Genomic DNA, 27,829 nt, shown 5'->3' with positions numbered 1-27,829 from the left:
TCAGGTACAGGGTGGTGGTCTCCTACCCACCCCAGAACAGTCAGTAACATGTCACTGTCCATCTCTCTCTGTCCTCATCAGGTACAGGGTGGTGGTCTCCTACCCACCCCAGAGTGAAGCGGAGCTGGAGCTCAAGGAGGGTGACATTGTGTTCGTCCACAGGAAGCGCGAGGATGGCTGGTTCAAAGGCACCCTGCAGAGGAACGGGCGGACCGGCCTGTTCCCTGGCAGCTTCGTGGACAGCATCTAGTAAACGCCCAACTGATCAGTGATCACACTCTGATCTAGACACACACACACTGAAACCCTTTTCCCAGAGGCCATTGCGGCTGCCACGGAAGATGGAAACGCTGATGGCCGTCGCACAGAGAAGGAGAGGGTGTACAATTTGGGACGATGGAAAAGCTGGAGGACAGCACACTACTCACACTGTAAAGTCCCTGGGTGTTAATTTAACTCTGGGAGAGTACTACTCTCAAAGTTTAAACGAACATCTAGGAGTTTACGGTGCATGATTTTTCTTTCTTTTTTGTTGCTTATTTATATCTCTGTAACAATTCAGATGTTTTTAAATGTGTGCCTTGTACTGTTCCTCACTTTATTGTACATACGGAGACAAAAAAGAAGATTTTTTTTAGAGTTACACAAAACAAACCAATATTATGCTGTTAATAGATTCGAAAAAAATGCATTTTAACTTATTCAGTAGTCTTTGTTTTCTGGAAGAAGACAAAAGCAGACAAGCTCTGCTCTGCCTTTTTTGGGCGTTTAGGGTTAATACAAAAAAAAAAAAGCTGGCACATGGCTTTGGATCTGGATGACTCGCATCATCTCTCATCTCTTCCGACTGCAACATTTCGGGGTTTCCACTGTCTGACGATAAAGCGACGAGTGTCACTGAACGCAGCGGATGGGGGCGGAGCGAAAGAGACTGAACACAGCGGATGGGGGCGGAGCGAAAGAGACTGAACACAGCGGATGGGGGCGGAGCGAAAGAGACTGAACACAGCGGATGGGGGCGGAGCGAAAGAGACTGAACACAGCGGATGGGGGCGGAGGGAAAGAGACTGAACACAGTGGATGGGGGCGGAGGGAAAGAGACTGAACACAGTGGATGGGGGCGGAGGGAAAGAGACTGAACGCAGCAGATGGGGGCGGAGCGAAAGAGACTGACTGCAGCAGATGGGGCGGAGGGAAAGAGACTGAACGCAGCAGATGGGGGCGGAGGGAAAGAGACGTGGCACTTTACGCCATCATCGACAGCGCTTGGCATCGCTCCCAGGAATACAATACTCTCATCCGGGTCCAATCAAATCACCTGTGCTGGAACTGGCTTGATGACCCGCCAATGTGTTCTCGGGATATATCTCCGCAATATTGCACCGTTGTGTCATCACAAGCGAGGCGAGAAATTGCACAATGTTTCGTCTCTTAACCGGGTCAGTTCCACAGGGGGTTGGTTGGGGAGTGAGTGGGAGGGGAAGTGGGTTCTGGGCGTTCTGTGTCGCTGAACTCCTTGTTAATGATCAAATATGTGCATGCAAGCAAATTAGACACGGGACTACAGCTTGCTTTGGTTAGACCCTTTTTTATAATAATAATCGGGGGGGAATGAAATAACACTCCATAAGAATGACTCAAAATGATTGATTCATTTATATTTCCTATATGTACTGGTCTGTAGTATAGCTGCTGGGCCTCAAACTCTCCCCTTTGCGCCTTAACGTCCTCATAGACAGAGCTCTACATGCGTTAACCCCTAGTTGACTGAGCTCTACAGCACAAGAGCCACACATGCCTATCATTTCAAGAAGGACTGATACTTTTTTTCATGTGTATTTATATTCATGTCCGTGTGGATTTTCACAAGCTGACCATAGGTGCTCTTAGAGAGTGTCTGCTGTATAGCAAACCCTGTCATTCACACACACAGACACACACAAACGACAAAGCCCTTCAAGCGCTCTATTCTAAAGACTACTCATTCCTAATGTGACTCGTTGCAATATTATCGATCCATGACTTGCTGAAGCATGCTCTCTCTACAAGTAATATATCATGATGGGGTATCACTCCACGGGGAGAGCTGTGTATTGTATTTCTCTCAAATGGCAAGGTTTATAATCCGAATCAATCACTTGGGACCCCCTCGATTCTTGATTCATTTTCTTTCTTTTTTTTCTGCAGTCGGGTTTTGCTGTACATTTTCGTCTATTCAATGTGTTTTGTTGTTCCAAGTGTTTTGTGTTGATTTGAATTGCTGGATGATTTCTTTTGAGATTGGATGGGGCTTCAGTGTTACTGGTTAGTTTTGGTCACTTGGCGTAAAAGACGAGAGGGAGAAGCGCGAAGGATGGACGAGAACTTCCCCGGAACGCTGACAACGTTTGCCCTCCTTTTTTCATTTTTCATTCCGAAAACATTGTTTGGGAAAAGGAAAGGCCATTTGACACCAAAGCTTTCATTTTTAACGGGGAAGCAGGACAGAGGAGGTATAAAGCCTGATTTGTACTTCGTTGCATACTGGTGCCGTGCACCGAAAAGAGCTCATCTACAAGCTCACAACGTATGTTGTGAGCTTGTAGATCAGCTATTTTCGGTATGTGACACTATTTGCAATGGACTAACTGGGGCTTAAAGGACCACGTGCACCATTTTCAACTCATCTTCATATAATTGGTCCTCACTAAAGCTCATGACAAGATGATACCATGTCTGTCTGTTTGCTTTTATTTTATTAATGCAAGGGCAGAGAAACGGACGATATTGCTCTTGCATTAATAGCAATAATAGTACAAAAAAAGGTTGAAATTGTGATGAAATTTACCAAACCTGCCTACTGATGTATGATGTCAGGTTTCATGAACTGTCACAAAGATAGGGTGAAAGTGGTTTGAAGTGGTCCTTTAAGGAATTGTGATAGAAACCTTTGAGGGACTCAAAGATGGTGCTGTACTAGACTACGTGACCCTGCTGCCTGTGGCAGGTACTTGTAAAAGGGTCTGTTCCTAGTTGTTAGGTATACAGATCCGCTTAGCTACTGATGATGTCTAGGAAGGAACCACAAGGTATGTGTGTGTTTTTAGGAGGATCTCTGAATACGTGTAAAATGGAGTCACTTCCAAGTTCCACCGGAAGATGAATTCACTGACTGAATTGGACCCAGATTTTATGAGCGTTTTGTTTTGTTGTTAACGTGTGTGTGTGTGTGTGTGTGTGTGTGTGTGTGTGTGTGTGTGTGTGTGTGTGTGTGTGTGTGTGTGTGTGTGTGTGTGTGTGTGTGTGTGTGTGTGTGTGTGTGTGTGTGTGTGAGACAGAACACTGCTAGGGCTGTTTCTGTTTTAATCTCAACCGTACTTGTAGAGTCGACTAATGTTCCATACTTTTCTTGGCATTCACCTCATACACCTCAGGGTGTATGCTCAACTGGCTTTTATAGTGTATTTAAATCACTGGTAAACCTTTTTTGTTCATATACATAAATTACAGATTTACATTATTTCTGGAGATACCATGCATTCAACCGTAACAACATATTGCACCCTCACAGTAGTATTTTGATTGGCAAAGCCATGGTTGTTCAGTGATCCAGGAAATGGTTATTTCAGATTGACAAAGTGAAGTTTGTGTTCTTGTGGACACCAATGTTTATACTGTATTGCCATGCCTTGGGAGCACAAGGTCGCACTAAAGTCTGCTTTGTTCAACTGAAACAGATTTTAAACTCATGCCAAGGTGACTTACTTGATTTATTTTCCTGTTTTTGTATTGTTAGTCTATTGTATGTCTGAGAAAAAATTTATGGTGAAATTGAAATCCACTTATGGCACAGTCTGTGTGCTAAATGTTCTGAAGTATTTGAGGGAATAGCACATTTTGTAAAAATGACTATAATAACAATAAAAGCTAATGGTTTCCATAACTTTTAGTTTTGTTGTGGTGGTTAATACCAATTTGTTTCCCTGTTTTCACCACTGTTTTCAGTGTAAAGCCAGATTTATACTTCCGTATGACATTGTCGTGCAACAGAAAGTCGATCTACAAACTCACAACTTGCTGTGCTGCGAGCTTGTAGATCTGCTATTCTCTGTGTCTGATAGCCTTCACATCCTCGCCTGACCTACATTCCTCCATTGGATGAACCGTGTGTGTGTGTGTGTGTGTGTGTGTGTGTGTGTGTGTGCGCGTGCGTGTGCGCGCTACACATGACATACTGTGCATATAACAGATTCAATCTGGGGCGTGTTCTCCTCCACGTCATCAGTGCCCATAGTACCCTAGGTGGAGTTGGCGAAAGGGCCTTTCTGTGTGGAGTTTGCATGTTCTCCCCATGTCCCCTAGGCCTAGGGTAGTTAGAGATGCACCGAAAAATATAGTTGACCAAATATCCGAATATGATTAATATTATATGGCAAAACTTAACTTAAATAATAACCACTATTATGGGTCCATAAAACATTTATTCAGCTCATAATTGCATACACTATTCGGCCGAATAGGCCGAAAATGCATTTTTTGCCATTTTTGGACGAATACTTTCTGCGGCCGAATATTCGGTGCATCACTAATATATACAGTGTATATATAATATATATATATATATATATATATATATATATATATATATATATATATTAGTACTTTTACTCCACTACAATTATTTGAAGACTAATTTCTTTGTAGATTTTGATTATTATTATAAAAAAATATACATTAACATCTTCAGCCCTATATACATTTTGGGCATTTCAAAACATTAAAAGAAATATTTAATACATTTGAAAACTTGTAAAATGGGGACATTCTGCATAATGAGTACTTTCTACTTTTTGGAGTATTCTGGAATATTTCTACATTGCAGTGTTGACACTTTTACTATAAGTAAAAGATGTGAGTACTTTTTCACCACGGAGCCTCTCAGTGCTGAGAACATTCCCAGCTAATGGAATAACAGCCATCAGGATCTCTTGTGAATAAATCATTATTAGTGTTAACTGAGACCTGCCAAAACCTCAGTGTCACTATTTAGAAACCTAGTTAGATTAGCATGGAACGTTGTTACGTTTTTATGTATGCAGCACAATTATAGACAGGCCTGAGGCTGCATGAACTCTAGCTTGTTATTGAGTTAAGAGCAATTTGACAGCAGACCAGCTCAGAGGTTTTATTAGTGGATCGTACTCATGTTTATGGTTGGACTCATTTGGGTTTGGGGGATTTTGTGTTGTTGTGAATGTGTCCTTATTTTCCCCTGAAAGGTTGAAAACAGCAGGAAATCCATTCATCCTGGCTGTCATTGAACTCTTAATGAAACCTGTATGTAGAATAGAGCAATGATCACAGACTGCATCGAGTCTTAATGCTGCAATCTGTGAGTTATTTTAAGTGATACATTTTTATTTTAGCCGTTCTTTGGTTAATACAATAACTAATACATCTGTATGGTAGAGTATGTTAATACATTCGATACCGATTATTTGCATTGCAAAATGATACGATACATAATCAATGTTGCTGTTTTCATTTCGATATAGTTTCACGAAAAACCGACTGCATGGTTCAGCCATGCTTTTTTTGGCGGGAGGAGAAGAAAAAAAAACAGACAAAAACAATGTCCCAAGTCCCTTCAGGACTGCTTGGTCTCTTAACAAGGGTACAAGGATGCATACACATTGTCATGATATTTATGTCTGTCTGGCCAAAAAGATGCCTCGGCCTCGGCACTTGAGAATGGAAGGTCCCTTCTGCCTTATAATGAATTGTGCTGCTCCACTCTCAGCAACTGAGATTGGATGGACTCCTCTGATGACAGACTATGAAAATGTGTTCCATTCTCAGCGACTGCTATATGCAGAGGCCATAGTCACGGCCATAGCCAAAATACTCACGCCTGATAACAAGACACATGCATTATAGCTGCTTAACCTTGACCATGCTGTAATTATACAGATGTGCTAGTTACAGTATATTGTAGAATAATATACTCTACCATACTGATGTGCTAGATATTGGCCTATAACATAGGCTGCCTACTCTAGACAGGTTGGTTAAAATTGTATTCATACCGGTATGTTCAATAATGCTGCTTTAAACAGGGAAACTATAAGAGATGGCTTTTATAATCCTATATGCATGTGTTTATGAATAATTCTAGCATAAACTGGCAACACTCGAGAGTGGAGACCAAACATCCTTTCAAATTAAACTGCCTATATTCACTTGTGCAGTGGCTGCAGCCAGCCGGACACATGCATACAGTAATTCGACAAGTGACCAATTTCGGTGCAACACTAAACTTTGAATGCAATTTGAAACTGGCCCCGTAAATAAAGTCTGATTCCCACACCCCTTTTCCCCCATACTGTAGCGTAGCCTAGGCCTACATTTTTTTCAACTTTTTTACTTTATTTTTATGATGATTTTCTTTTTTTTTCATATAGGCCTACAAGTATATAGACCTATTTGTACATCTTTAAATGTTCTGATGAATTGGAAATGTGTGTGCTGCAAATTGCAATCAATCAATCTCTGGACATTTGTCCACTGCAGTTTACTGGTTCTCAATGTACGGTTCTAAGGGGCCCCCACCCCCCAGGAGGTTCCGAGGTTCCAAAAGGGGCTAAATAATTGATAGTTTGTAATCAAAATAGACCCTTATTGTCTGATCTGGTCCGCACTGTCACCGCAGAACAGGTCTGTAACTCAAAGTTTTACAGTAGTTGAGGTAAAGGATCAAATGGGGGTCCATGGCCAAGTGCATATCAAACTGGGAGAAGTGACGGACGCTCTTATCATCGATTCATACATCATCTCATTCTGGCCAATCACAATTTGCATCCTCACTTTTGTCTTCAATGTTTGCGTTTACACACTTTTGTCTTCAATGTTTGTGTTATGTGTTTAGTGTTTACACAAACACTCAAAGCTGGGCATAGGAAAAAGGTTAAGAATCAGTTGAGTTGAGTATTATCTTCTTGTGCTGTGTGCATGTACCACCACCTTGTGGTCAACATGGAGTAGTACAACAACACCAGAGTAATCTAGGCTAGAAGCCTGGTGAGGCGAGGTTAGGCCGCTAGAGGAGAGTTTTGCTTCCGTAGCAGTTTCAGGACAGGACCCTAGTTTTACAGCGACAGCGCCACCTGCCGAGTTTGAGGATGAACAAGGACCGCATTTCTAGGACACAAGATGGACGACAACGAGAGTATCTCCGTAAAAGAAGAACAAGAAGAAGAAGAAATAGAACACAAACGTAATGTTGTGACTGTGAGTAGCCCACTGAATATGAATGAAATTTGATTTGTTTTAATTTCAGGTAGCTATAAGTTAACTACTATTGTTGTGGTTGCCGACTTGCCGTTATTTTCAAACCCCCAAACCGGGACCCAGGGCCAGTACTGCAGAGAGAACTGCACTTTGAGCCTCAAACGGACAGTACAGTTTCTGGCTGGGCCGCTAGACGTTCATGCACGCGCAATCGCGCATTAGACAGTATGTGCACGTATGAAGTGGTTTCATGACAAGACATGGACAATTGGATTGGACACCATAGACCGTAGATGGACAGACACACAGATAAGCGCAGTCAAAGAATTCAACATGTCATTTCGTGCAGTAGGCTACTAGACTAGGGCTGGGCAAAAGTCCAATATCACCATGTCTTTTACCAAAAGATGCCTCGATAAATATTGTTACTGTAACAAAAGAATATAGCCTAATATATTTATCCTCACAATACAATATTATATGGATTGTGATTATATATATTTTTCATTTATGTTTTACAAAATATAGTTTTTTGAAATGTTTTTATTTTTAAGTAGGCTGTAAAAGAAGGCTTGCAAAATATGTATGCCATATCAATGTAGGCTATTATGATATAAAAAGTCCCAGAAAATAAGTCTCATTGATATAATTAAACATTGATATATTGCCTAGCCCTAGGCCTATTTTATGTCTCTGTGAGTGACTGTCTCTGTGTGTGATATGATCTTAAAATGTTCAGTTTTTGATTAATTGAGTAGTGAGGACACCAATGGAAACAAGCCGAAAAACCTTTCTGGTTTGATGCTTTTAGAAGACCTTGTAGTAGGCTATTGTACTGTACTGTACTAGTCTGTACCTGAATGTCCTTGCTAACTGTTAAGTAATAAAGTATTAAATCAATCAATCAATCAATCAATCAGTTTGACCAATTAGCCTCTCTCTTGTTCCAGATGCATATAACAATCCAAAAAGGGGGATCGTTGCCTGAATTGAAGAGATGCACCACATGCTGCAAGGACTATCACTGCCCATTCTGTAGCTCTGTACTGTTCCACCCAACAAAGTTGGGCAAGGTCAGAAGGCATTTAGAGACCCATTTCAACCGTGCAGTTGTCGATGAAGGTAAACTTTGCAAAAACAATGCAAATGGTCATGTATGTGCATTCAAAGCAGCCTGTAGTATGATCAATTCAATTTAAGCACCCTTAGCTTAGTGGGTAGAGAGGCCTACCCACTTGTTTGAGGTGTCCAGGTACTTCATTCAGATTTAGGGTATTCATAATTTACACTTTAAAATTGTAATATGATCATAAATTAGTAATACAATTGTATGTCCTTATGTTTTAGGTTATACCATGCACAGATGTGGTTTAGGGTGCCGACTACAATGGCATCACCACTGCGTCCACTGCCAGTCAATGGTGTTACGTAGACTGGACTTCATTAAACACCTGTCTGTGTGCAAGAAAAAGAAGAACAAGATTCCTGCCATAACCACCCTGGCAGCAACAACACCCACCCTCCTAACTCCCACTACTATCCCAGAACCAACATCCACCATCTCAGCACCAACTCCTACCATCCCAACTTCAACGACCACCACCACCATTACAGCTCCAGAATCTCTGAATATTCCAGCTCCACCAACTCCACCGACTCCAGGACCAACCACTTCGACCATCCCATCTCCAACAACTCTCACTAAGCCAACCACCTCAACTGGACATATGCAATGGGTCTGTGTGAAGTTGTTGTTTGAAATGTTTGATCTTTTTTAAACAATATTTTATTGATGAATATAAAAGACAGTTTGCTCTGCAGAGCAGTTTTCTTCACAAAGAATCCACCCAAACTATTGTATGTACCCATACATTTGGATTATTGTATGGCCATTCTATCATGTACTGTATAGTCTATATGAAGAAATGTTATGGACACAGATGGATCTCGAACTAGGACAGGATTTATTTTGGTGCCGTCTTTGATAATATTATGATCATTTGACCAATTAGCCTCTCTCTTGTTCCAGATGCATATAACAATCCAAAAAGGGAGTTCGTTACCTGAATTGAAGAGATGCACGACATGCTGCAAGGACTACCACTGCCCATTCTGTAGCACAACACTGTTCCACCCAACAAAGTTGGCCAGAGTCAGAATCCATTTACACACCCATTTCAACCGTGCCGTTTTCCACGAAGGTGCATTTAGCAAACATTGCACTTTGGAAGTGCAAATTGGGTTACAATGACAAAACATGATTACTAACATATTCTGATTCATCATTCTTAGCTGAATTTGCTTGTTGGTACACACAAAACTCATGTCTGCACTGAGACATGAGCCTATGCGTCTCTGGAAACCAGCATAACGTCACTCAAAATGCATAATTCTTTATGCTAAATAATTTACAAAGGAAAAAAAATAAGCATATTCAACAATCTGTTGATCTGTTGTTCCAGCCATTTTTAAGTTGAAGTATTCAAAGCTAAACATAATCATGACAGCGTGTTTGCCGTTTCAGTCAGTGTTTTTACAAGTACAGCAGCAGACCACAGACACAGCTCCACCTGTGGTCACTGTACTTACATAATTCATATTCAGTCAATGCGAAGAACGCATTTAGCCCTCAGTGATCAATAAAGATATCATCCATAATCCATATCAGATAGCACTGTTCCACTGTCCTGCATCATGTTTGTTCTATAGAACAATATAGGATTGTACACCTTTCTTATTCTTTTCCTTTACCCTTCTTATTGCACATGAGGTTTTTTGGTGCATAGTTTTTTCTGACTTGATACAGATTTAGGTTGTTCATAGTTTACACTTTCAAATAATACGATATGATAGAATTATATAATATTAAATATGTCTTATGTTCTTGTGTTCTAGGTTACACCATTCACAGATGTGGTTTAGGTTGCCGAGCACAGTGGCATCACCACTGCGTCTACTGCTTGTCAACACTGTCACGTAGACTGGACTTTGTGAAGCACCTGTCTTTGTGCAAGAAGAAGCATCCTGCCATTATCCCCACCATCCCAGCTCCAGCATCTCCCATTACTGCACATCCAACAAGCCTCACTGGTGGACACATGCAGAGACTCTGTGTGAAGCCGGCACTACATAAGAAATGTCCCTTATGCCATGGACCCACAAACAAGAAAACCTTTAAAAGGCACTTCAACAGGAAACACACGGGCAAACAGAGGGAGATAACCGCAAGTTCCAGCCTGCAGAGTGAAACTATAAGTAAGGCAAGGCAATTGTATCACATTTCAACAAGGGAATTGAAAATGGTTTACATTACATTAAACATAAGAATTACCAAATTACAATAAATAAATAAATAAGTACTGTGATGTCCAAGTACTTAGACAGAAAGTAGTATTATGGGTGCAATAAACCTTCAACTATATAGTATAGTTATAGTACTCCCTTGGTTGTACGTTTGCAGTCATCCACTTCGGTAGGTGGCGCTGACGCCAGAAACGAAATGTGGTCCTGGCTGCCGTCCGTCCTCGTCCTGAAAGTGCAGCCTCCTCTACGGCATAATAAACAAGTCTGTGTTTGGAGTTTGTACTTGACCAAAGATTACATGTAACAAACAGAACGCAAGAGAACACAACATCCAAACCTCACTATTTCCATTGATTACAGTAAGTGCATACTTTATTTATGCATGCTCTGGCTTGGTATCATGGTGGCTAGCTGTTGCTTGGCGAAAAATACACGATCTACAAGCTCAGAAGGCGTTGAGATACGACCTTAGAGTATATAGGATACGACGCGCTGTGAGCTAGTAGATCGGGTAATTTAGGCATGCGAGTTGCGACACTGTCGAACGACGAGCTATGAATGAATAAATTTGACCCTTGGCATTGAATGTGCTCGTATTCCTATCACTGTGGCACAAGCTACTTTTGTGGTTTTCAATCAGTCTCCCTTTATAATTTAATATATATAATATAATATAAACTTGAATCTAGATGCTCAATGCAGTTCACTCTATTTTCACTGCAGAAATACTGGTTGAGGAATGAGCGGTAGGCCTATCATTAAAATCCTGGGTACTAGGATTTAAAAGTTACAGATTACAGTTTAAAGTTGACATGAAAATCTGGTCAATCTGGTACAATACAGTAGGATATGCACCTGCATTTTCACCCATTAAAACCGGGAAAGCATGCGTGTCATTAGGTTTTGAACTTTTTGCATTGGCTATTCGGACATAGCAGATTTACAAGCTCACAGCGTGCCACTTTGTGCCGTGACGCGAGCTTGTACATGTGCTATTTATTCACTTTTGTTTATTTGTTTGTTTTTTCTTTTGAAAGTGTGAGAACTACTGATTTAGAAGGCATTTTGTAGAATCTGGCTCTATAGGTCTTAAATCTTAGTATCTTATGACACATGCAGGTCCAGTATTGTGTGTGTGTGTGTGTGTGTGTGTGTGTGTGTGTGTGTGTGTGTGTGTGTTGCAGCGGACATGTCCAGATTGGCGGTGGTGTGTGGAGGTTCCAGGGGCATTGGTAAAGCCATCTCAGTCTTACTGGCACAGAAGGGCTGTCGGGTGGCTGTGGTGTCCAGGAACCAGGACACTGCCCTGGACACTGTAGCGTCTCTGCGTGGAGGTACAGTTGGGCGGTGGTGACTCGGGTAGAGTGGCTGGATGGTAACCGCAAGGTTGCCAGTTCAAACCCAGGCTCCCCCAGAGTTAGTGTCGAAGTGTCCTTGAGCAAGACTCTGAATCCCTAATTGCTCCTGATGTGCTGGTTGGTGCCTTGCATGGTTTATGCCACCATCGGTGTATGAATGTGCGTGTGAATGGGTGAATGTAATGCACAATCTGTAAAGGGCCTTGGATAAAGGTGCTATATAAATGCACCATTTACAGTTACAGTACAACATGCTGTAGCGTCTCTACATGGAGGTACAGTTACAGTACAACTCCATGCTGTGGCATTGAACACCTTGATAGTAGAATCCTCTGCCCCCCCACACACCCCTACTTTCCCCTGTAAATATGCCTTATGATTCTACTGAGCTTTATTCCAATATGTTTTGTAATGTATTTACTTATGTATTACTGATGAATCGACTACAATGGGAACAAGCCCCCCCTTTTTTCTGTTAACCTTTTAGCATGACCTTTGATACTGCCTGTAGTGTTAACAATCGTGTTAAAGTCAATCAAAACAAGGGCTGTCTCAACTGAGCGAAGATATTTCAATTGAATTTCAGTTTAAAAAAAATGAAGTCAGATTTACGACCTTCAATATTATTATCTTGATTATACATATATTTTAGTTTAATTTGAGAACAGAACCACTGTACTAATGGACTGCTCTACTCCGTAGCCAACCATATGTCGTTCACCTGCGATGTCTCCAAGGAGCAGGAGGTGCAGAAGACGTTTGAGTCCATAAACAAGACCTGTGGGAACATCACGTACCTCGTCAACGCAGCTGGCATCAACAGGTGTGTGTTGGCGACAGATGCACTGGGTGTAGATGTGTGCTGATGTGACGTGGAAAGACTACAGAGGGGGAAAATCAATTACATTTATTAAATTCTCATCTAGAGCGACTTACTGAGTGCAAGATCAGAGTAAATGGCATGAACCCTAGCAACAAACGAATGACGAATAATTAAGCAATATTAAAGAGGGTGTGCGTTACCACCATTAATGGCACGCCTGCGTTGCTGCAGGAACGATAGGCGAATTCCATAGGCAAAGATTCGGCCTGGTCATTTTCGCGCAAATTTGGTCCAGACCGGCCCACCACAACCAGCATGCAGATACAGTAGCAGAAACTCTAGCGACCGGCGCCCGCTCCGTCGAGGCACACACAAACAAACAAGCCCTAATACCACCACTTTTAAAGAACAACATAAATGATACAAACCAACAGACAACTACACAACCCGTCACTTTGTTGCTCTCACAAGAATGAGGCTGGCAAAAGGATTCAAGATAGAAGAGGGTTTATTTGTCACTCACTGATACAGGTACAGTGACATTATCATGATGGCACTGGCAGAATGGCAGCAAGCCCGAACTGGTCCGCGGGACCACCTGGACCTTTCCCGGTGGCCTGACGCTTATTGGCCTGCTTGCCTGTCAAAAAATAAATGAAATCATATCATAACTACGGTCGTGGCCCACTGGCAATATGCCCGGTACGTCCTGTGGCCAGTCCACCCCTGCCAGTGTAAACACATAACTTAGCTAGTAGCTACTGTCTGCGGGGACTGCACAGTTGCACAGCTGTTTTTTATGTTTTGATTAGGTGTGAGGTGATGCTCGTTGCACAGGAATATCAGTGAATCTTGGTTGTGACGTGTGTGTGTATGTGTGTGTTCAGAGATGGTCTTCTACTGAGGACCTCACCAGAGGACATGGTGTCTGTGCTTCACACCAACCTGCTGGGGACCATGTTGACGTGCAAGGCAGCTCTGCGTGGCATGCTGCACAGCCAGCACCCAGCTGCCATCGTCAATATAGGTGACAACACCGTCCTCATCACAATGTACTGCAGTAGAAACAGCAAGTTCCCAAATACAGTCACTAGAGGGCAGTGTGTGTCAACGTTTCTGTCTCTATTAATGACTTGTCACTGTTGGAAGAAACCGTGTTTGTCCAAAACTGTTACTTTTAAGGACAATTTAAATAACCTGTTTTCCAATGGATCTAATGTTGGATTCATTCATCTTGAGACAGTGAAGTGACAATTTAAGAACTTTTAAGACCTTTTTAATAACTAAGGAATGATTATGTAGTAATAATGAAACAGGGGAAACAGGCACTGTTTCATTGTCCCCCTTTTTGTCTTTGTTTTACACTCCCATTGGCTTTTGGCAGCGTGTGTGGCAGGCTGGCAGCCAATCAGCCTAGGCTGTCAGTATGACTAGGTGGCGATCTTGTCGTCTACATTTCATGAGATTTCATTAGTCAGGTTTACAAAAATTACTGCATCAAAAGTAATCAACAAACTAATGTAGTTAAATGGTGTCATGGTGTGTGTGCTGCAGGTTCAGTGGTGGGGCTGAAGGGCAGTGCAGGCCAATGTGTGTACAGTGCCAGTAAAGCAGGTCTGGAGGGCTTCAGTCGCTCCCTGGCTAAAGAGGTGGCCTCACGCAACATCCGGGTCAACCTGCTGGCGCCAGGTAGGACTTCCTACCTTCCTGGAATCTCCTTTTCTCTCCATTTCACACACATCTTCTTTGCTTTTTAAGTTTTATTTGCTATGTCCCTTCTAACCCAGTCAGCTATGGCTGCCCCCAAATGTATCATTGTGGTGCCGGGCAGAATCTCAGCCCCGTCGGGGCGAAATCTTTCATTTTATTTAAACAAATAAAAAGAAAATTCTAACCATCACTATTTGTTCATTTGAGCCCAGGAGATAAAAAAGAAGCTGTGTAGTGTGTTCTCGTTTGTCGTAGTAGCCTACACAATCTGAATATTTAGTGTCAATTTTACAATATTTGCAGCTCTATCACATTTTCTGCAGTCTTGACTGTACAGTTATTTGTATTTATTTAAATGTTTTTGCACAAATTGCAACAAAGCAACAGTCAGCAACAAGGACCCCCTCGAAAATGAGAAAAATGAGTTACATTGCGCGTGCGTGCGTGCGTTTGTGCGTGCAAGTAAATATGGTAAATGATTGTCCACTGTCTCCAAACTGCAGGGTTCATCCACACAGACATGACAGCGGATGTAGACGAGGAGCAGAAGGCGCGTGCGATCCCCCTGGGGAGGTTCGGCGAGCCGGAGGAGGTGGCCCAGGCCGCCGTCTTCCTCCTGGAGTCTCCCTACATCACAGGACAGGTGTTGGTGGTGGATGGAGGTCTGCATCTGGCCATGTAGACGTCCAGGGCCCTGCCGGCCAGCTGAATGCTTCCTCCATTACGGAACCAGAAGGTTGTTGTGGTTCTGTGTGTGTGTGTGTGTGTGTGTCGTCAGTGGAAGACAGTCGCTCAAGGCCGGAAGACAATGACACAGCGAGTTTCCCGATCGACGTTGGGTCCTCCCAGTTGCTCGTGGATCATTGTGGCGCTGCTGAGGCGCGAGGAGGCGTCTGAATGTGTTTGGCCTCTGGGACACGAGTAGATTCAAGTACAGTTCAAGTGATTTATTTCTTCCTGTTCCTTCCTGTAAATAAGCTCTAGTCTCTCACAACTAAGTGGTACCTGTACCACACTGTATGTATTTGTGTTCCGAGCACACGACTGTCTGCTGCCTACTTCAAATTCTCTCACGTCGCGACTTCCAACGTGATCAGCGCTGGCGGAAATATATCACATTTGGTAGATTTGTTTTCCCGGTTCAGCCAGATTTTTCTTTTTTTAAATGAGCCTCGGCGTTGAGCGAGGCTCCCACGTTTTCCCAGAGTGCTGCCGAGTCACTGTGGCCAAACCACACTGCATGACAACATGGCGTGGAAATGGAAAGAGAGATTGTTTTCCAACAAGGAACAAAGGAAATGACAAATATCTTTGCGTTGTTTCATAAATTAACACCCTACTTGATCATACTACAGCATCACACAAAAACATCAAAGGTGGCAGATGTACAAGCCCGAAACATGGCGCAAAGCAACACGTTTTGATCTTGTAGACATCCTTCCAACCTAACACCAGAGAGACCCCAGCACAGTATGGCCCAAGCCACCTCTCTGCGCCAGGCCCCTCTGAGCCCACCTCTGGAGGGGCCCGGAGAGAGGGAGACTTTAGACTGCAGCTGGAGGGAATTAAAGGTGGGTGGAGGGGGGGTATATTTAGCTCTGAGAATGTTAGGAGTGTCTGCTTTCGGTCCCGTGGTGGGTTGGAGGCGACCGTCATATAAAGGTGTTTCGGAGGGCAGGAATAAAATCAACCTCACTTTATGTCAATCACATTTGCACACTACTGCCAAAACCTTTGCCGTATAACGTTTTTTCGGACCGGGGTCGATTTAATCTGTTTTCAACAGCGGTCTAGTCGGGTGTTGGTGACACGCTGACAGCTAGTGATAGCCTACTACTTTCGGATCCGCAAAATGCAGCAAAAGTGATTAAGATTTAATCACTTTCACCCTGCCGTCCTTATTGTGGGCATGTCATTTATGGGGGCAAAAATGTTACATTTGCCTATACTAACATGTTAAACATTGTAAAAGGCGTTCTGAATATCCCTCAGTTAAAATTCACAAACCAACCAGAGAAATCAGGGTTGGGGGACTGAAAGAGTCAAATGTCCTTCAGGAAATCCTGTGTAATCTTTACAATTATTATTTCACATTAGTTCTGTCATTTTAATCTGATGTTCCCAATAAAGAACGATCAATGTTCTCTCTGCTGTGTGATGACACGTTGCAACAACAAAAAATCTCGTCTCCAGAAAGTTCGATTTTTGTTTTATTGTCTTTCATAAACTAAAATAGCATCAGGAGAACAATCCATATACAGGCACAGATCGGCATAGAAATCAATACATTGTCACATGTGGTGTTATGTTGACGTGACCAACAGTTGTCTCATTGTCGCATGCTCTTCAGACATGGATGATAGATGATGTCCATTTGGTTACATATCCTCAGTACTAGTACTAGTAACTCAAGAGTTACATCAACACTCAGGGTTTGACAGTGGAGGAGGAATAGTGGTGACACAGATAGTATAGCAGTACAGAAGTATTTATTTTGTACTTCTAACCATGTCGGGGTGTTTCTAGCCCATATGACTACAAAAGTATATTCCTTTTGTATAGATTCATTTGGCATCCGTACACGTGCCCAAAAGATTAACATGCACAGAAATTGTTTGCATTTCTTTCTTTTTTTTGCCTAAAAGGTGATTTAAGGCAGTATATGTATAAATATATCTTAAACATTTCATTATACAGGAAGGATTATGTTGTATCGTTGAACATTTGAGGAAAGACTGCAGATATAAGTTACGTCAAGTTTGCTGGGTAAGTCAATACATTCTAAACTTTTTTTCTTATTTTTTTCAGATTTTCTTTAATACAAAAATAAAATGGCTAATATGCGGCAATTGCGGCATGTTCCTGGTGGTGGGACCACTGCACAGAAGCGATTAACACGACTCGCTTGAGTGACATCATTTTAATTTACACTGCTCAAAATAAACCTTTTTACCAAAACCTTTCAACGTCATCACCTCAACTTCACCAACAATGTCACCAAACTTTAACTATGTTTGGAATCCCTTCAAAAAAGCTCCTCTGATCAACAAACGGTTAAAGCTGCAATCCATAGCTTATTTCTTTGTTATTTTGACCAATATGTACGGTTAAAGCATGTTAATACAATATACGATTACGTACCCAACACAACTGTGGTGGTTATATTTGGTGGTCTTGCTGCTCTATTGGGACATTTAGATCCCAGGTTTAGAACAGGTTGACACTGACAAGTGGTATGAAGCTCAAAACCAAATACTGTATATCCTCTGCCCAAACAGCTATCAGTATTGGCAGTAGAAACTTCTGGTAGGACAGGAAAGTTTTACGGATTGCAACTTTAAGACTCATTTAAACGTATAGTTGCCTGCGGCTGCTGGTGACGTGTTCTGAAAACGGCCGATCCACAAGCTCACAGACTAGCTATTTTCGGCCAAAAATTAAGCAGAGTCCTTCCTCTACCTTTTTTTCCCAAACCTTCTGTACACACAACAATTTGACGTCTCTACCGTCTGCTTTCATCTTTCAACGTTCATTTTTGCCCACCAAACTCTAACTCTGTCACAAATTGAACAAAACAAAAAAGACGAAAAAAAAAAAACCTACTTAAGGCCCGGCCTTGTGCAATATCTGTGGTTACCGTGCATATTTCTAACCAGACGACACAGATGCCATGGTGTAGCTATGTGACACCGTTGTACTGCTACTACACACATTGGCTATAAGGCCATCTATGAAGAACGAACGTATGCTTCATCGTACGACTGAGCATAACTCATTTTGAACTTGATATTGACGTTGAGTGATGAAGCATAAATTAAGGTCTCAAGCCCCGGACAGAACACACCGTTGAAGCCAGTATAATAGAAGCACTTTGTGTTGTGGAAGTTCCCCTTCGTCACCCTTTGTCACAGGACAAAATTATACATTGCTCCATGTCCTTTTCATTTTCAGCCCTATTCTCCACACCCCTGCTCTTTTTAACTGCAGTAAGTATTGCTAAAACTTGAGTATTATAGTCAATGTACTGCGAATGGCACCACTTTTAACATGCATAATTAGTTCAGACCTTCTCATTTCCACCTTTTTACGGACATACCGAGATGTCAGGCACTTTGACGGACGGCCCCCCTCAGGAAAAGCCAGGGGACCCACCATGCAGTTTATGAACAACGTTTGAGCGCACATCTATGAATCAAGTCTTTTTTGTGTCGTGGGACAGCAAAGCACTTCAGTGACCTTCCCATCCAGTTGAAAGGTGAAGCTTGGCGATCCGGGTTAAATGATTCTGTAATATTATGGGATGTGTGTGTGTGACTGTACAAAACGGAGACCTCCCCTCAACTGGCTCCCTCTGCCCCCGCCCCCGTAGTGTAGTATCTGTTGTAGAGCCCCTCAGGCGGAGGGGGTCGTGCCCCCCATAAAGTTTCATTCCCTGGGGGGGTTTCAGGGGGCGAGGGCATTGGGCAGGTGGCCAGTGATGCTGAAGGAAGGTCGGATGTGGGGGGGGTTAGTTTTCTACAGGTCGTCGCTCTCCACCAGGCCTCCGGGCTGCAGGGGGCTGGCATCAGGGAAGAAGGCCGCCTTCACATCCAGGCCTCGCTCCGTCAGTGCGGCGTAGCGGCTGGCCGAGGGACGCACTTTCTTGGGTTTGGGGAGGTTGGGCTGTTGCCATTGGGCTGTAGATGTAAACAGCAGACAGGAATGAATTAAGAATACTATATAAAGACAAGTTCATTCAGAGAGACGGCAGATATCCTTTCTGACAAAATCATGACGTCCGTAATTGCTGTTGAAATGGTAATTTTCTGTAAAATAGCATGGTGTGAAGACAGATTTGTCGCTGGTAGACGCTGGTGTCACAGAGCAGAGAATAGCCCATCTACAAGCTCACATTGCGATGTGCTACGAGCTTGGCTATTTTTGTCACATGACAACGGCTTATTATGATAAGTATAAGTTAAGCATAACGTCTGCCGGGTGAAAACCTCATTCCCGGCATGATTACTTTTCAGGATTTAAATTCAAAAACGGCAAAAGTAGGAGATCGACAAGCTCAAAACGTGTCGCTTCGCACCACATTTTGAGCTTGCGGATCTGTTACTTTTGAAGTTAAAATATGGAGATAAGAGGTGTTAACGTACTGTGGACGTCGAGGCGTGCGGTACTGGAGACGATGCCGGCGTCGTTCTTGGCTGAAACCGTGTACCAGCCTGCGTCCTCCTTCATGGCCGGCTGGATGATCATGCACAAGTAGCCGCAGTTGTCCTGGTGCATGCTGGGAAAACGACATCAATGAATATTTAGGGACACAGTAACGCTCTGAGCTATAAAACGTTCTCAGCTTTCATGTTTCTGTTTATGTGGTGTGGTCTCATTTGTTACACCGTGACAAACGGAGGTTGTTAAGTGATCTTCTTATTGAAGAAAAATATATAGCATTGATTACTATCAGAATATATACAAAAAGGTTACACACACACACACACACACACACACACACACACACACACACACACACAAAGAAAATAATAATAAGCTACTGGGGTCATACTTTTACATTTCAAGGACCCACAGTGATATACATTAGGCCACAGGTCACCCAATTGATCTACTTTTTTAATCGCTGGGACCACAATCTACACTGTAAAATCCTCATTATTAAAGGTCCCTATAACAATAATTAAGCTTGAGACCATCTGGACCCCCCACCCACTTTGAGAAGCAGTTCTGCACTGTAGAAGTGATAGGAAGCAGCTTTTTACCTGATCCTGTCTGTGTTGTGGGTGAAGGACTCATTCTCCCTCTTCCAGAAGATCTGTGGATATGGAACGCCAGTCACACGGCACTCCATGCGAACGGGATAGCCCTCGGCCACGCCTGTGTTCTGCAGCTTCTCGATGAACGCAGGAGCCTTGTGCATCTCTTTAGCTGCCGGGAGAGAGGGGGAGATATAGAGTCACTCGGTGCGTTCATTAAGCCTGTCTGTAATTACTCCCTCTGCTTGTCAGTGCTGTTGCACCCTACTGGCTCACCTGCCAGTGAGGAGCCTTTACCGGGAAGACATAGCACCTCTGTCCTACTCCTCCCCCAGCAGTATGTGCATTGATAAAGCCCTCCCTGGCCAGCTTCCTTCCCCCGAACACGGGCGATCCAAACGGGATGCATCACGGTGGAATCGAACCCCAGACTACTCCGGTGTTGGGCAGGTACTTGACATGTTTTGATCTTTCTATACTGTATTAACTGACGGTTCCATGTTTACCTGCAACAATGAGCTCCAGGTTGAATGAGTTCTGTCCGGCTCGGTTGCTGGCGATGCAGGTGTAGATGCCGGCGTCGCGGTTGGACACGGGCTCGATGACCAGCGAGTGGACGCCGTTTTCCCGCACCAGCATCTTGTGGGAGGAGTCCGGGCGGATGGTCTGTCCATTGAGCTGCCAGATGAGGTCGGGCGTGGGCAAGCCGCTCACCTGCAGGTGAAAACACACAGCCTGTGTGAACTGGTTGTTCACGCTAATGATGATGGCACTGAGTTGGCACTTTTATTTAATTATGGAAACTCCTAGGAGCGTGTTTGTTCTGTGTGTGTGTTTGTTGGCAGGCTGAAAACAGTAAAGCACTTTGAACATGCCCGTCCCTATTTTGGTTTTGGGCATGTCATATTGTCAAAACGTATTATTTAATAGTCATTTACGTTTCAAGCTTGTAGATCTTCTACTTTTTATGCTTTTGTGTGACCCTGAAGTATGATATAGTACGATTGATCAAGTAGGGCACTATTTAACAAAAAATAAAATAAACACAAAGTGGAGATAGGAAGTTTCTGTCCGACAGCAACGACATAGTGCTTACAGTAAGTAGTTTTAATGAGTGGCCTGGGTGTTTTCTCATGGGAACAGTCTGTCCCCCTGCAAAAAAAGAGGCCTGTGTTTTCAAGACCAGCAGCATGCCACAGAAACCCTACACCTGTCCACCTGGGAGCCTGCAGGACGCTGCCCATTATTATGTGGCAATGAGCCGGTCCATAGGCACATGCTACTGGCCATTATGTGGCAATGAGCCGGTCCATAGGCACATGCTACTGGCCATTATGTGGCAATGAGCTGGTCCATAGGCACATGCTACTGGCCATTATGTGGCAATGAGCCGGTCCATAGGCACATGCTACTGGCCATTATGTGGCAATGAGCCGGTCCATAGGCACATGCTACTGGCCATTATGTGGCAATGAGCTGGTCCATAGGCACATGCTACTGGCCATTATGTGGCAATGAGCCGGTCCATAGGCACATGCTACTGGCCATTATGTGGCAATGAGCCGGTCCATAGGCACATGCTACTGGCCATTATGTGGCAATGAGCCGGTCCACATCGATGAAACATTTTACTCTGAATTCCGTGTAATGATATAAGCCCCGGCGGTGGAGGGTGGCCCCCGTCCGTCCACTTCCTGTCTGCACTCTGCAGAGACATTTTTGGCATGGAAAGTTTTTTGTCTTGAGTTTTTTTTAAGCCACGATGAACCGATTCGGAGATAAATGTCATCTATAAATAGTAAATATATTGACATTAAGCATTCCATGTCTGTTCCTATTTATTTCTGAGTGTAAAAACAAAAAAAAAGATATATGGGGATTTTAATACTGGAAGAATTCCCCCTGTTTTTTATTTATTTTTTACGACCGATCTGCTGCAGTTTTTCAGACGGGAGAGAAAGAGGCAGTCAGTGTGAAGAGAGACAACAGAGGAGGGAGGGGAGGGAGGATAATTGCATAAAGCGGGATCCCTCTTAATCCCCGAAAATTGACACCATGGTGTCGACCCGGTCTGCTCAGAGCCTTTCACAATGCAAACACACCGTGAAACACAAAGTCCTTGCTTGTTTGGATTTTTCTAAAGAAACTGGAACGCCTGGGAAGGGCTGCATTGCTTTGGCAGTGCCGATACACACAGACACTCCCTGACAGAGCAGCAACACACACAAACACAATTAAAGGGTGGCGCTGAAATGGCTCTGGTTCTATTACTATGATTAACATATTCTTTTTTGGCGAAAGCACTTTTCCTTTCCAGGCAATGTTGCAATTATTTCAGAACCCTCATCTCTCGCTTTTATTACTTTCTGCCACTTTCTGGGCTGAGATTTGAACATATATAAATTATGTAAGCTTCGAAATGTTGACTTTCCCTCCCAGTCTAGTACAGTAGAAAGGGTTCCTGTGGCGCTAACATGACTAACGAGTCTGTCATTAATCGTGGCATCCCTGTTTTGGGCAAAGTTTGGAAAGATGTTCATCTTTGTACATTTTAATTTTTTTGCAAACCAGAAATACCACATTGCAGCTGTATCCACCAGCCAGTTACTGTAAAGCTTAATGAATGAAGAACGTAATGAACATGTTTTGTGAGGCCACAGTGACTTTGACCTTTGATTACCATACTTCTAATCAGTTCATCCTCAAGGCCAAGTGGATGTTTCTTCCAAATGTCATGAAATTCCCTCAAGGCAATTAAGCCCTATTCAAAAAATATATAAACAAAACAGCTAATCTATGTTTCGAGCTTGCAGATCTACTTTTGTTACTTTTTGAATGATCAAGTAGGGCCTTCGTTAATTTACGAAAAAACACAAAAAGTTAAAATCTGGATATATTAGGTTTCTGCCCGTCAGCAACGATATGCGTGCACATACAACGATATGCGTGCACATACAACGATATGCGTGCACATACAACGATATGCGTGCACATACCTTGCAGTCCATCCGACACAGGCGGCCCTCCTGAACGATGAGGTCGCCAGGCGCCTGCAGGAAGTGTGGCCTGAAGTGACGTTCTTGGATGTTCTCGTTTTCATCCCCGCTGTCTCTGGATCTGGACCTGGGTCTGGAAACCGAAACAGACGAAGATATGGGCCTAGTTTAACAACGGTTGAATGTTTCAGGTCGGGGCAGAGTTGTTACTTGTGAGCTCGCACATACCTTTTACACTCGTCGCTGTCGAGTGGAAAACGTGTACTGTATGTCCAAAAACTGTTACTTTTCAGGAAATGGACAAGACTCATGCTACAACACAAGACTGCTACAATATGGCTTATTTCTAACGTATGTTTTCAGATACATATTTTAGCATGCTTATTTAGTTTAAAATGAGTAATATTCTGTCTTGAATGAGATTAAAAGAACTTCATGGTGTTGCAGAAGGTTAAAATGTCACACTGACAGATGTTCATTTAATGGATGTCATCACTTGCTTTCTCAGGGGGGGCCTTCAAAAACTCCCATCTCCATAACATTCAATGAACACCATTCGTTCAGGGACATTTTTCGTCACCTTTTCGTACGTTCATTTCCTATCTTTCTGTCTGCAGGTCCACCATGACCCTACACCCTAGGCGCTCCCTTCATTCTGTTTCATCACAAAAACAAATTACATCACCGCCCGTGCTGGAGAAAATACCGGGTAAGTACAATAAGTACAAGTACTGTACTTAAGTACAATTTTCAGGGACGTTAAATCTACTTGATTGTACAGTTTTTCAATACTACAATACTACTACTACTACAATTCTACTCCACTGCATGTCAGAGGCAAATGTACTTTTTACTCCACTGTAATTATTTGAAAACTTTAGTTACAAGTTAGCCCTTAGTACTACTTTATGAGTAAAATTGTGAATACAGCACTTTTACGTGTACCTAGTATTTAAGTAAAACATAAAAATGGGAGTACTTCTTCCAGAACAGTCCATGACCCTAGGCGCTCCCATCACTCTGGTCTATCACAAATAAAATGACATCATCGAATCTGCCTGTCGTTCGGTTGACTGAGCATAAATACACGAGGAGAGGAGCCAAGGAAGGAGACAAGTGTTTAGAAACAAAACATGAGAGGGAGAGAAAGAGGGAGAGAGAGGAGAGAAAACAAAGAGGCGCTGATTGATATCTTGAAAGCCTCCTCTCTGTCTCTCACTCAGACTGAATAGGAGTCTTATCTGATGTGGGAGTGGACGTCTTCGGATCCAATTACAGAACGTTCTGTGTGTGTGTGTGTGTGTGTGTGTGTGTGTGTGTGTGTGTGTGTGCACGCGCGTCTACGACTGTACGTGTGTGGGTACAAGAGGTGCTTTACACGGGAACTCATTAGACCAATTTAAAAAAACACGAGAGAAAGCACAAACAAGTATCTCCCTGTCACTGCATGGCAACTTAAGGCTGCTTTTTTTCAACCCCTGAACTTCAACTTATGCATCCAGGGTTTGCGAAAATTGACAATGAGGATGTTGTTGTTTTTTCTTCCTGGAAATAAAAATGTCTGGGTTTCCGAGGCTAACATGTTAACATACATTTACAATTTCATTGTTAATTTGTAATATCAAACATATCCGACACATCTACATTGCCTGAAAGGAAAGTCAAAAGCAGAGGTATATCCCCCGGCCAATTCAATGTACCCTGAGGTACACACAGGATTGACAGGAACTCATCAGACCAATTATTAAAAAAACACACAAGAGAGTGCAAACAGGTGGCCCCCCTCTGCACTGTTCAACCCCCGAAACTAACACTTCAACAACACAACACTAGTGGGATTCGGCTCTCAGAAAAAACATGGCGCTCCAAGTGGTTATCTATCAACAGCCTGTCCGCACCTTAGCAGACTTTTCAAAAGGCCTGACTCCTGTCGAGTTTCGCATTTCAATACAAATAACAGCAGGTTTGTCAATTGGTGTGCGAGTGCGAGCTTGTCCGGAGGTGCAGAGGTTGTGAATAGCCACAGGGAAAGCATGTGTCTGAAGGTTGAGAGTAAAAACAACAAGCAAGGTTGTTGGCCCTCTCTCCATCCAGTCAGCCAATGAGGACATTAGTCAGCCCAGTAAGCCAGCCAGCCAGCCTGCCTGTAGGTTAATTCAGTGGTTCATGTCAAGAACCTCCAAATTCATATGTAGGCCTATTTGGCTGCGGAACCCCTTCTGATAACGTGTGCCAGGGACTGCCAGGAACACCCATAATAGATTGTTCAGCTATTTTTTAAGTATGAACAAGGGTTAAAGTTGTTAGACAGATTTTTATACTAGATTATGTCTTTGTCGGGTGGAAACCTCATATGACCAAAACTGTTACTTTTCAGGATTCAAATTCAGAAATAGCAATACTCATAGGTCTGCTACTTTTGATCCTTTTGTGTGACACTGTAGTTAGTGTAGTATGATCAAGCAGGGCGTTATTTACAAAAAAAACAACACACATTTAGCTGGGGATCCCCGTGGACCCTGCTCAAGGACCCCTGGGGGACCGCAGACCCCACTCGGAGAAGCATTGGTTATTAGTCAGTCAGTGGGTCATTCATCCAAGCAGCCAGCCAAGTGGGTCAGTCAGGTGGTCTTACCTGCGGATGTGACCAGGCGTGGAACGCTGGCTCCTTCCTCGCTGGTTCACTGCCTGAACCATCATCCTTCCTGTACAGCTAACCCTGCCCTGGAAGAGAGACACAAAGAGACAGAAGTACAATTTAACCATTTGGCAGCGCGCTCTTGAGCAACGTACAATAAGTGTTCAAAAGGCCTTACTGTTTCCCCTTTCACTAATGGTACGGCCCAGGTCAGTGCAACCTAGCCTATCTTCTCCCCTTTCTAAATGGTACAGGCCACCTAATCAGTGCCAATTGACATCACTAGTTTCACCTGCTGCCCAGTACAGCAGAGCACTTTCAGTGCAGTTTTTGTTTGTAACCTCAGAATGCAGTCTTTGCTCGGTGTGCGTGCATCTAAAGTAAGTTGCTGAATTAATGATCAGTCTGGTGACTTTGATTATAGTTTTTGCATAATACATATTTTGTACTGATTTTGTTTCTGTAGAATTGATTTGTTTAGACAATAATGGATTTTTGATGTATATTTTTGTGTGATGTTTCGAGTAATTTAAGAATCCTAACTATGGGATTAATATGTACACCTCTTATCTCCATAATTCAACTTTTTGTTGATCACGTCACACAAAAGTATATGAGGTTTCCACCCGACAGACGACATGCTATTAAAATAATCTGTACATTGAAACCTAGCATCTGTCTTAAATAACATGCTATCTAAATTACTTTAACATTTGTGGTCAAGAATTCTGAAGAAAAACAAACACAAATGAGTGACCCAAGATATGCCTGCATAGTAGCCATATCTTGGTCAGTCCCTAGCATGAACTGAGAAACAAAGAGAGAGACAAAGTGAGATGGACACTCTACACTCGACAGGGATGCATATACCGAGTAGAGTAGGTGTTAGAGTTGGAGAGGCTGTTGGAAAGCCAGCAGACTAACTCTCGTGTGACGTCTTTGAGTGATTTCCTGTCTCATGTGACGCCGGCTTCCTCTCTTGGGCACAAACTGTTGTTCTAACACCTATTATATGCTCCTCTAATGAGCACTGACAGGCAGCCAAAGCACTACAGTAGGTTCTGTAAGTGTGTCTACATTTATGTCTGTAATGTGTTTGCAACATGTGCACGTGGGTGTGTGTTTCGTGGTGAAACTATAGCCTACTGCGTGTGCAGAATGCAAAGCGATGTGTTTGTAGAAATTTTCACTATGCAACTGTGCAACAGTGCAAGTATAAAATTAGGCTTAACCCAGTGATTTTTCATCCGTTTTAATTTCAAAGAACCCTAATTTAGGCCATGGACCCCAGGATTTGATCGACATTTCTGTCTCTGAGGATTTTACATTGTAGATTGTGGCCACAGTGTTAATGTAACTGATCAGAGTGTACAAATGGAACCAAATGTTACGGGTCCATTTGGTTACATTTGTACATTCTCAGTTACAGACCTGTAAAGGCACATTTGGGCCCCAGATCTGAATATTGTGCACCAATGTGCGTTATTATTATTTTTTAATTCATAATTTATATTTATATTTTGACTTTAGAAAAAAGTTAAAAACAAAAAAAAAATGGCCAATTGGCCTACTTATTGCGGGCGCATACCACGTGTATAGGCTGTAATGCCTGACAGCGAGTCGCGGGTACGATTCATCCTGAGCCTGACGACCTTTGCGGCAAGATGTTTCTCATCTCAACTGTGCTATCCAATTTAAAGACACAACTAAAACAAAACAAACAACAACTGGCTAACCGTTGGGTTTCCAGCCATGATTGTGTAGTTCCCGTCGTCGTCCAGCGAGGCTGCAGCCGTGTGCAGAGAGCAGGTCCCGTCGGCGTCGCGGCTGATCCTGTAGTGTTCACTCCTCTTAGAGATCTGCTTGCCGTCTTTAAACCAGTACACCTGCGTAAAGAGGGAGATAGACGTCAGTCTTTAAACCAGTACACCTGCGTAAAGAGGGAGATAGACGTCAGTCTTTAAACCAGTACACCTGCG

At 43.0% G+C, this 27,829-nt stretch overlaps 3 protein-coding genes across 17 annotated transcripts in view; 2 read left to right on the top strand and 1 right to left on the bottom strand.

Annotated features, from left to right (window-relative positions):
- Positions 1–3,916, top strand: part of sh3rf1 (SH3 domain containing ring finger 1) — a 74,735-nt gene extending 70,819 nt beyond the window's left edge. For 2 of the 3 annotated variants that reach the window (XM_080769341.1, XM_080769340.1), the window contains exon 12: positions 82–3,916. In XM_080769341.1, the coding sequence (XP_080625467.1) occupies positions 82–250 (169 nt within the window). In that variant the 3' untranslated portion in view covers positions 251–3,916. The remainder of the gene's footprint in view (positions 1–81) is intronic. The other variant, XR_013964452.1, reaches the window with a different exon arrangement.
- A 3,259-nt stretch (positions 3,917–7,175) lies between these two features.
- cbr4 (carbonyl reductase 4) lies at positions 7,176–18,014 on the top strand. 5 transcript variants are annotated; one of them, XM_080771201.1, is made up of 10 exons: positions 7,176–7,266; positions 8,217–8,388; positions 8,614–9,002; positions 9,296–9,467; positions 10,162–10,521; positions 11,754–11,903; positions 12,630–12,750; positions 13,638–13,777; positions 14,305–14,439; positions 14,964–18,014. In XM_080771201.1, the coding sequence occupies exons 1-10, from the start codon at positions 7,189–7,191 to the stop codon at positions 15,140–15,142; spliced, it is 1,896 nt and encodes a 631-aa protein (XP_080627327.1). In that variant the 5' UTR covers positions 7,176–7,188; the 3' UTR covers positions 15,143–18,014. The 5 variants fall into 5 exon arrangements, with proteins under 5 accessions (XP_080627327.1, XP_080627328.1, XP_080627329.1 ...); XM_080771202.1 differs by lacking the exon at positions 8,217–8,388 and having other exon boundaries at positions 7,204–7,266; XM_080771203.1 differs by lacking the exons at positions 8,217–8,388; positions 8,614–9,002 and having other exon boundaries at positions 7,235–7,266.
- The window catches only part of palld (palladin, cytoskeletal associated protein), a 105,135-nt gene continuing 93,958 nt past the window's right edge, over positions 16,653–27,829 (bottom strand). For all 9 annotated transcript variants that reach the window (XM_080771191.1, XM_080771193.1, XM_080771194.1 and 6 more), the window contains 7 exons: positions 27,587–27,736; positions 25,848–25,936; positions 23,213–23,345; positions 20,723–20,930; positions 20,223–20,388; positions 19,602–19,735; positions 16,653–19,136 (listed from right to left, as the gene is read on the bottom strand). In XM_080771191.1, the coding sequence (XP_080627317.1) occupies positions 18,976–19,136; positions 19,602–19,735; positions 20,223–20,388; positions 20,723–20,930; positions 23,213–23,345; positions 25,848–25,936; positions 27,587–27,736 (1,041 nt within the window). In that variant the 3' untranslated portion in view covers positions 16,653–18,975. The remainder of the gene's footprint in view (positions 19,137–19,601; positions 19,736–20,222; positions 20,389–20,722; positions 20,931–23,212; positions 23,346–25,847; positions 25,937–27,586; positions 27,737–27,829) is intronic.

Source organism: Protomyctophum bolini (genome assembly GCF_963924005.1).
Source record: "Protomyctophum bolini genome assembly, chromosome: 8".
In the NCBI taxonomy this organism is placed as follows: Eukaryota; Metazoa; Chordata; class Actinopteri; order Myctophiformes; family Myctophidae; genus Protomyctophum; species Protomyctophum bolini.
This window is presented reverse-complemented; position numbering and strand designations above follow the sequence as displayed.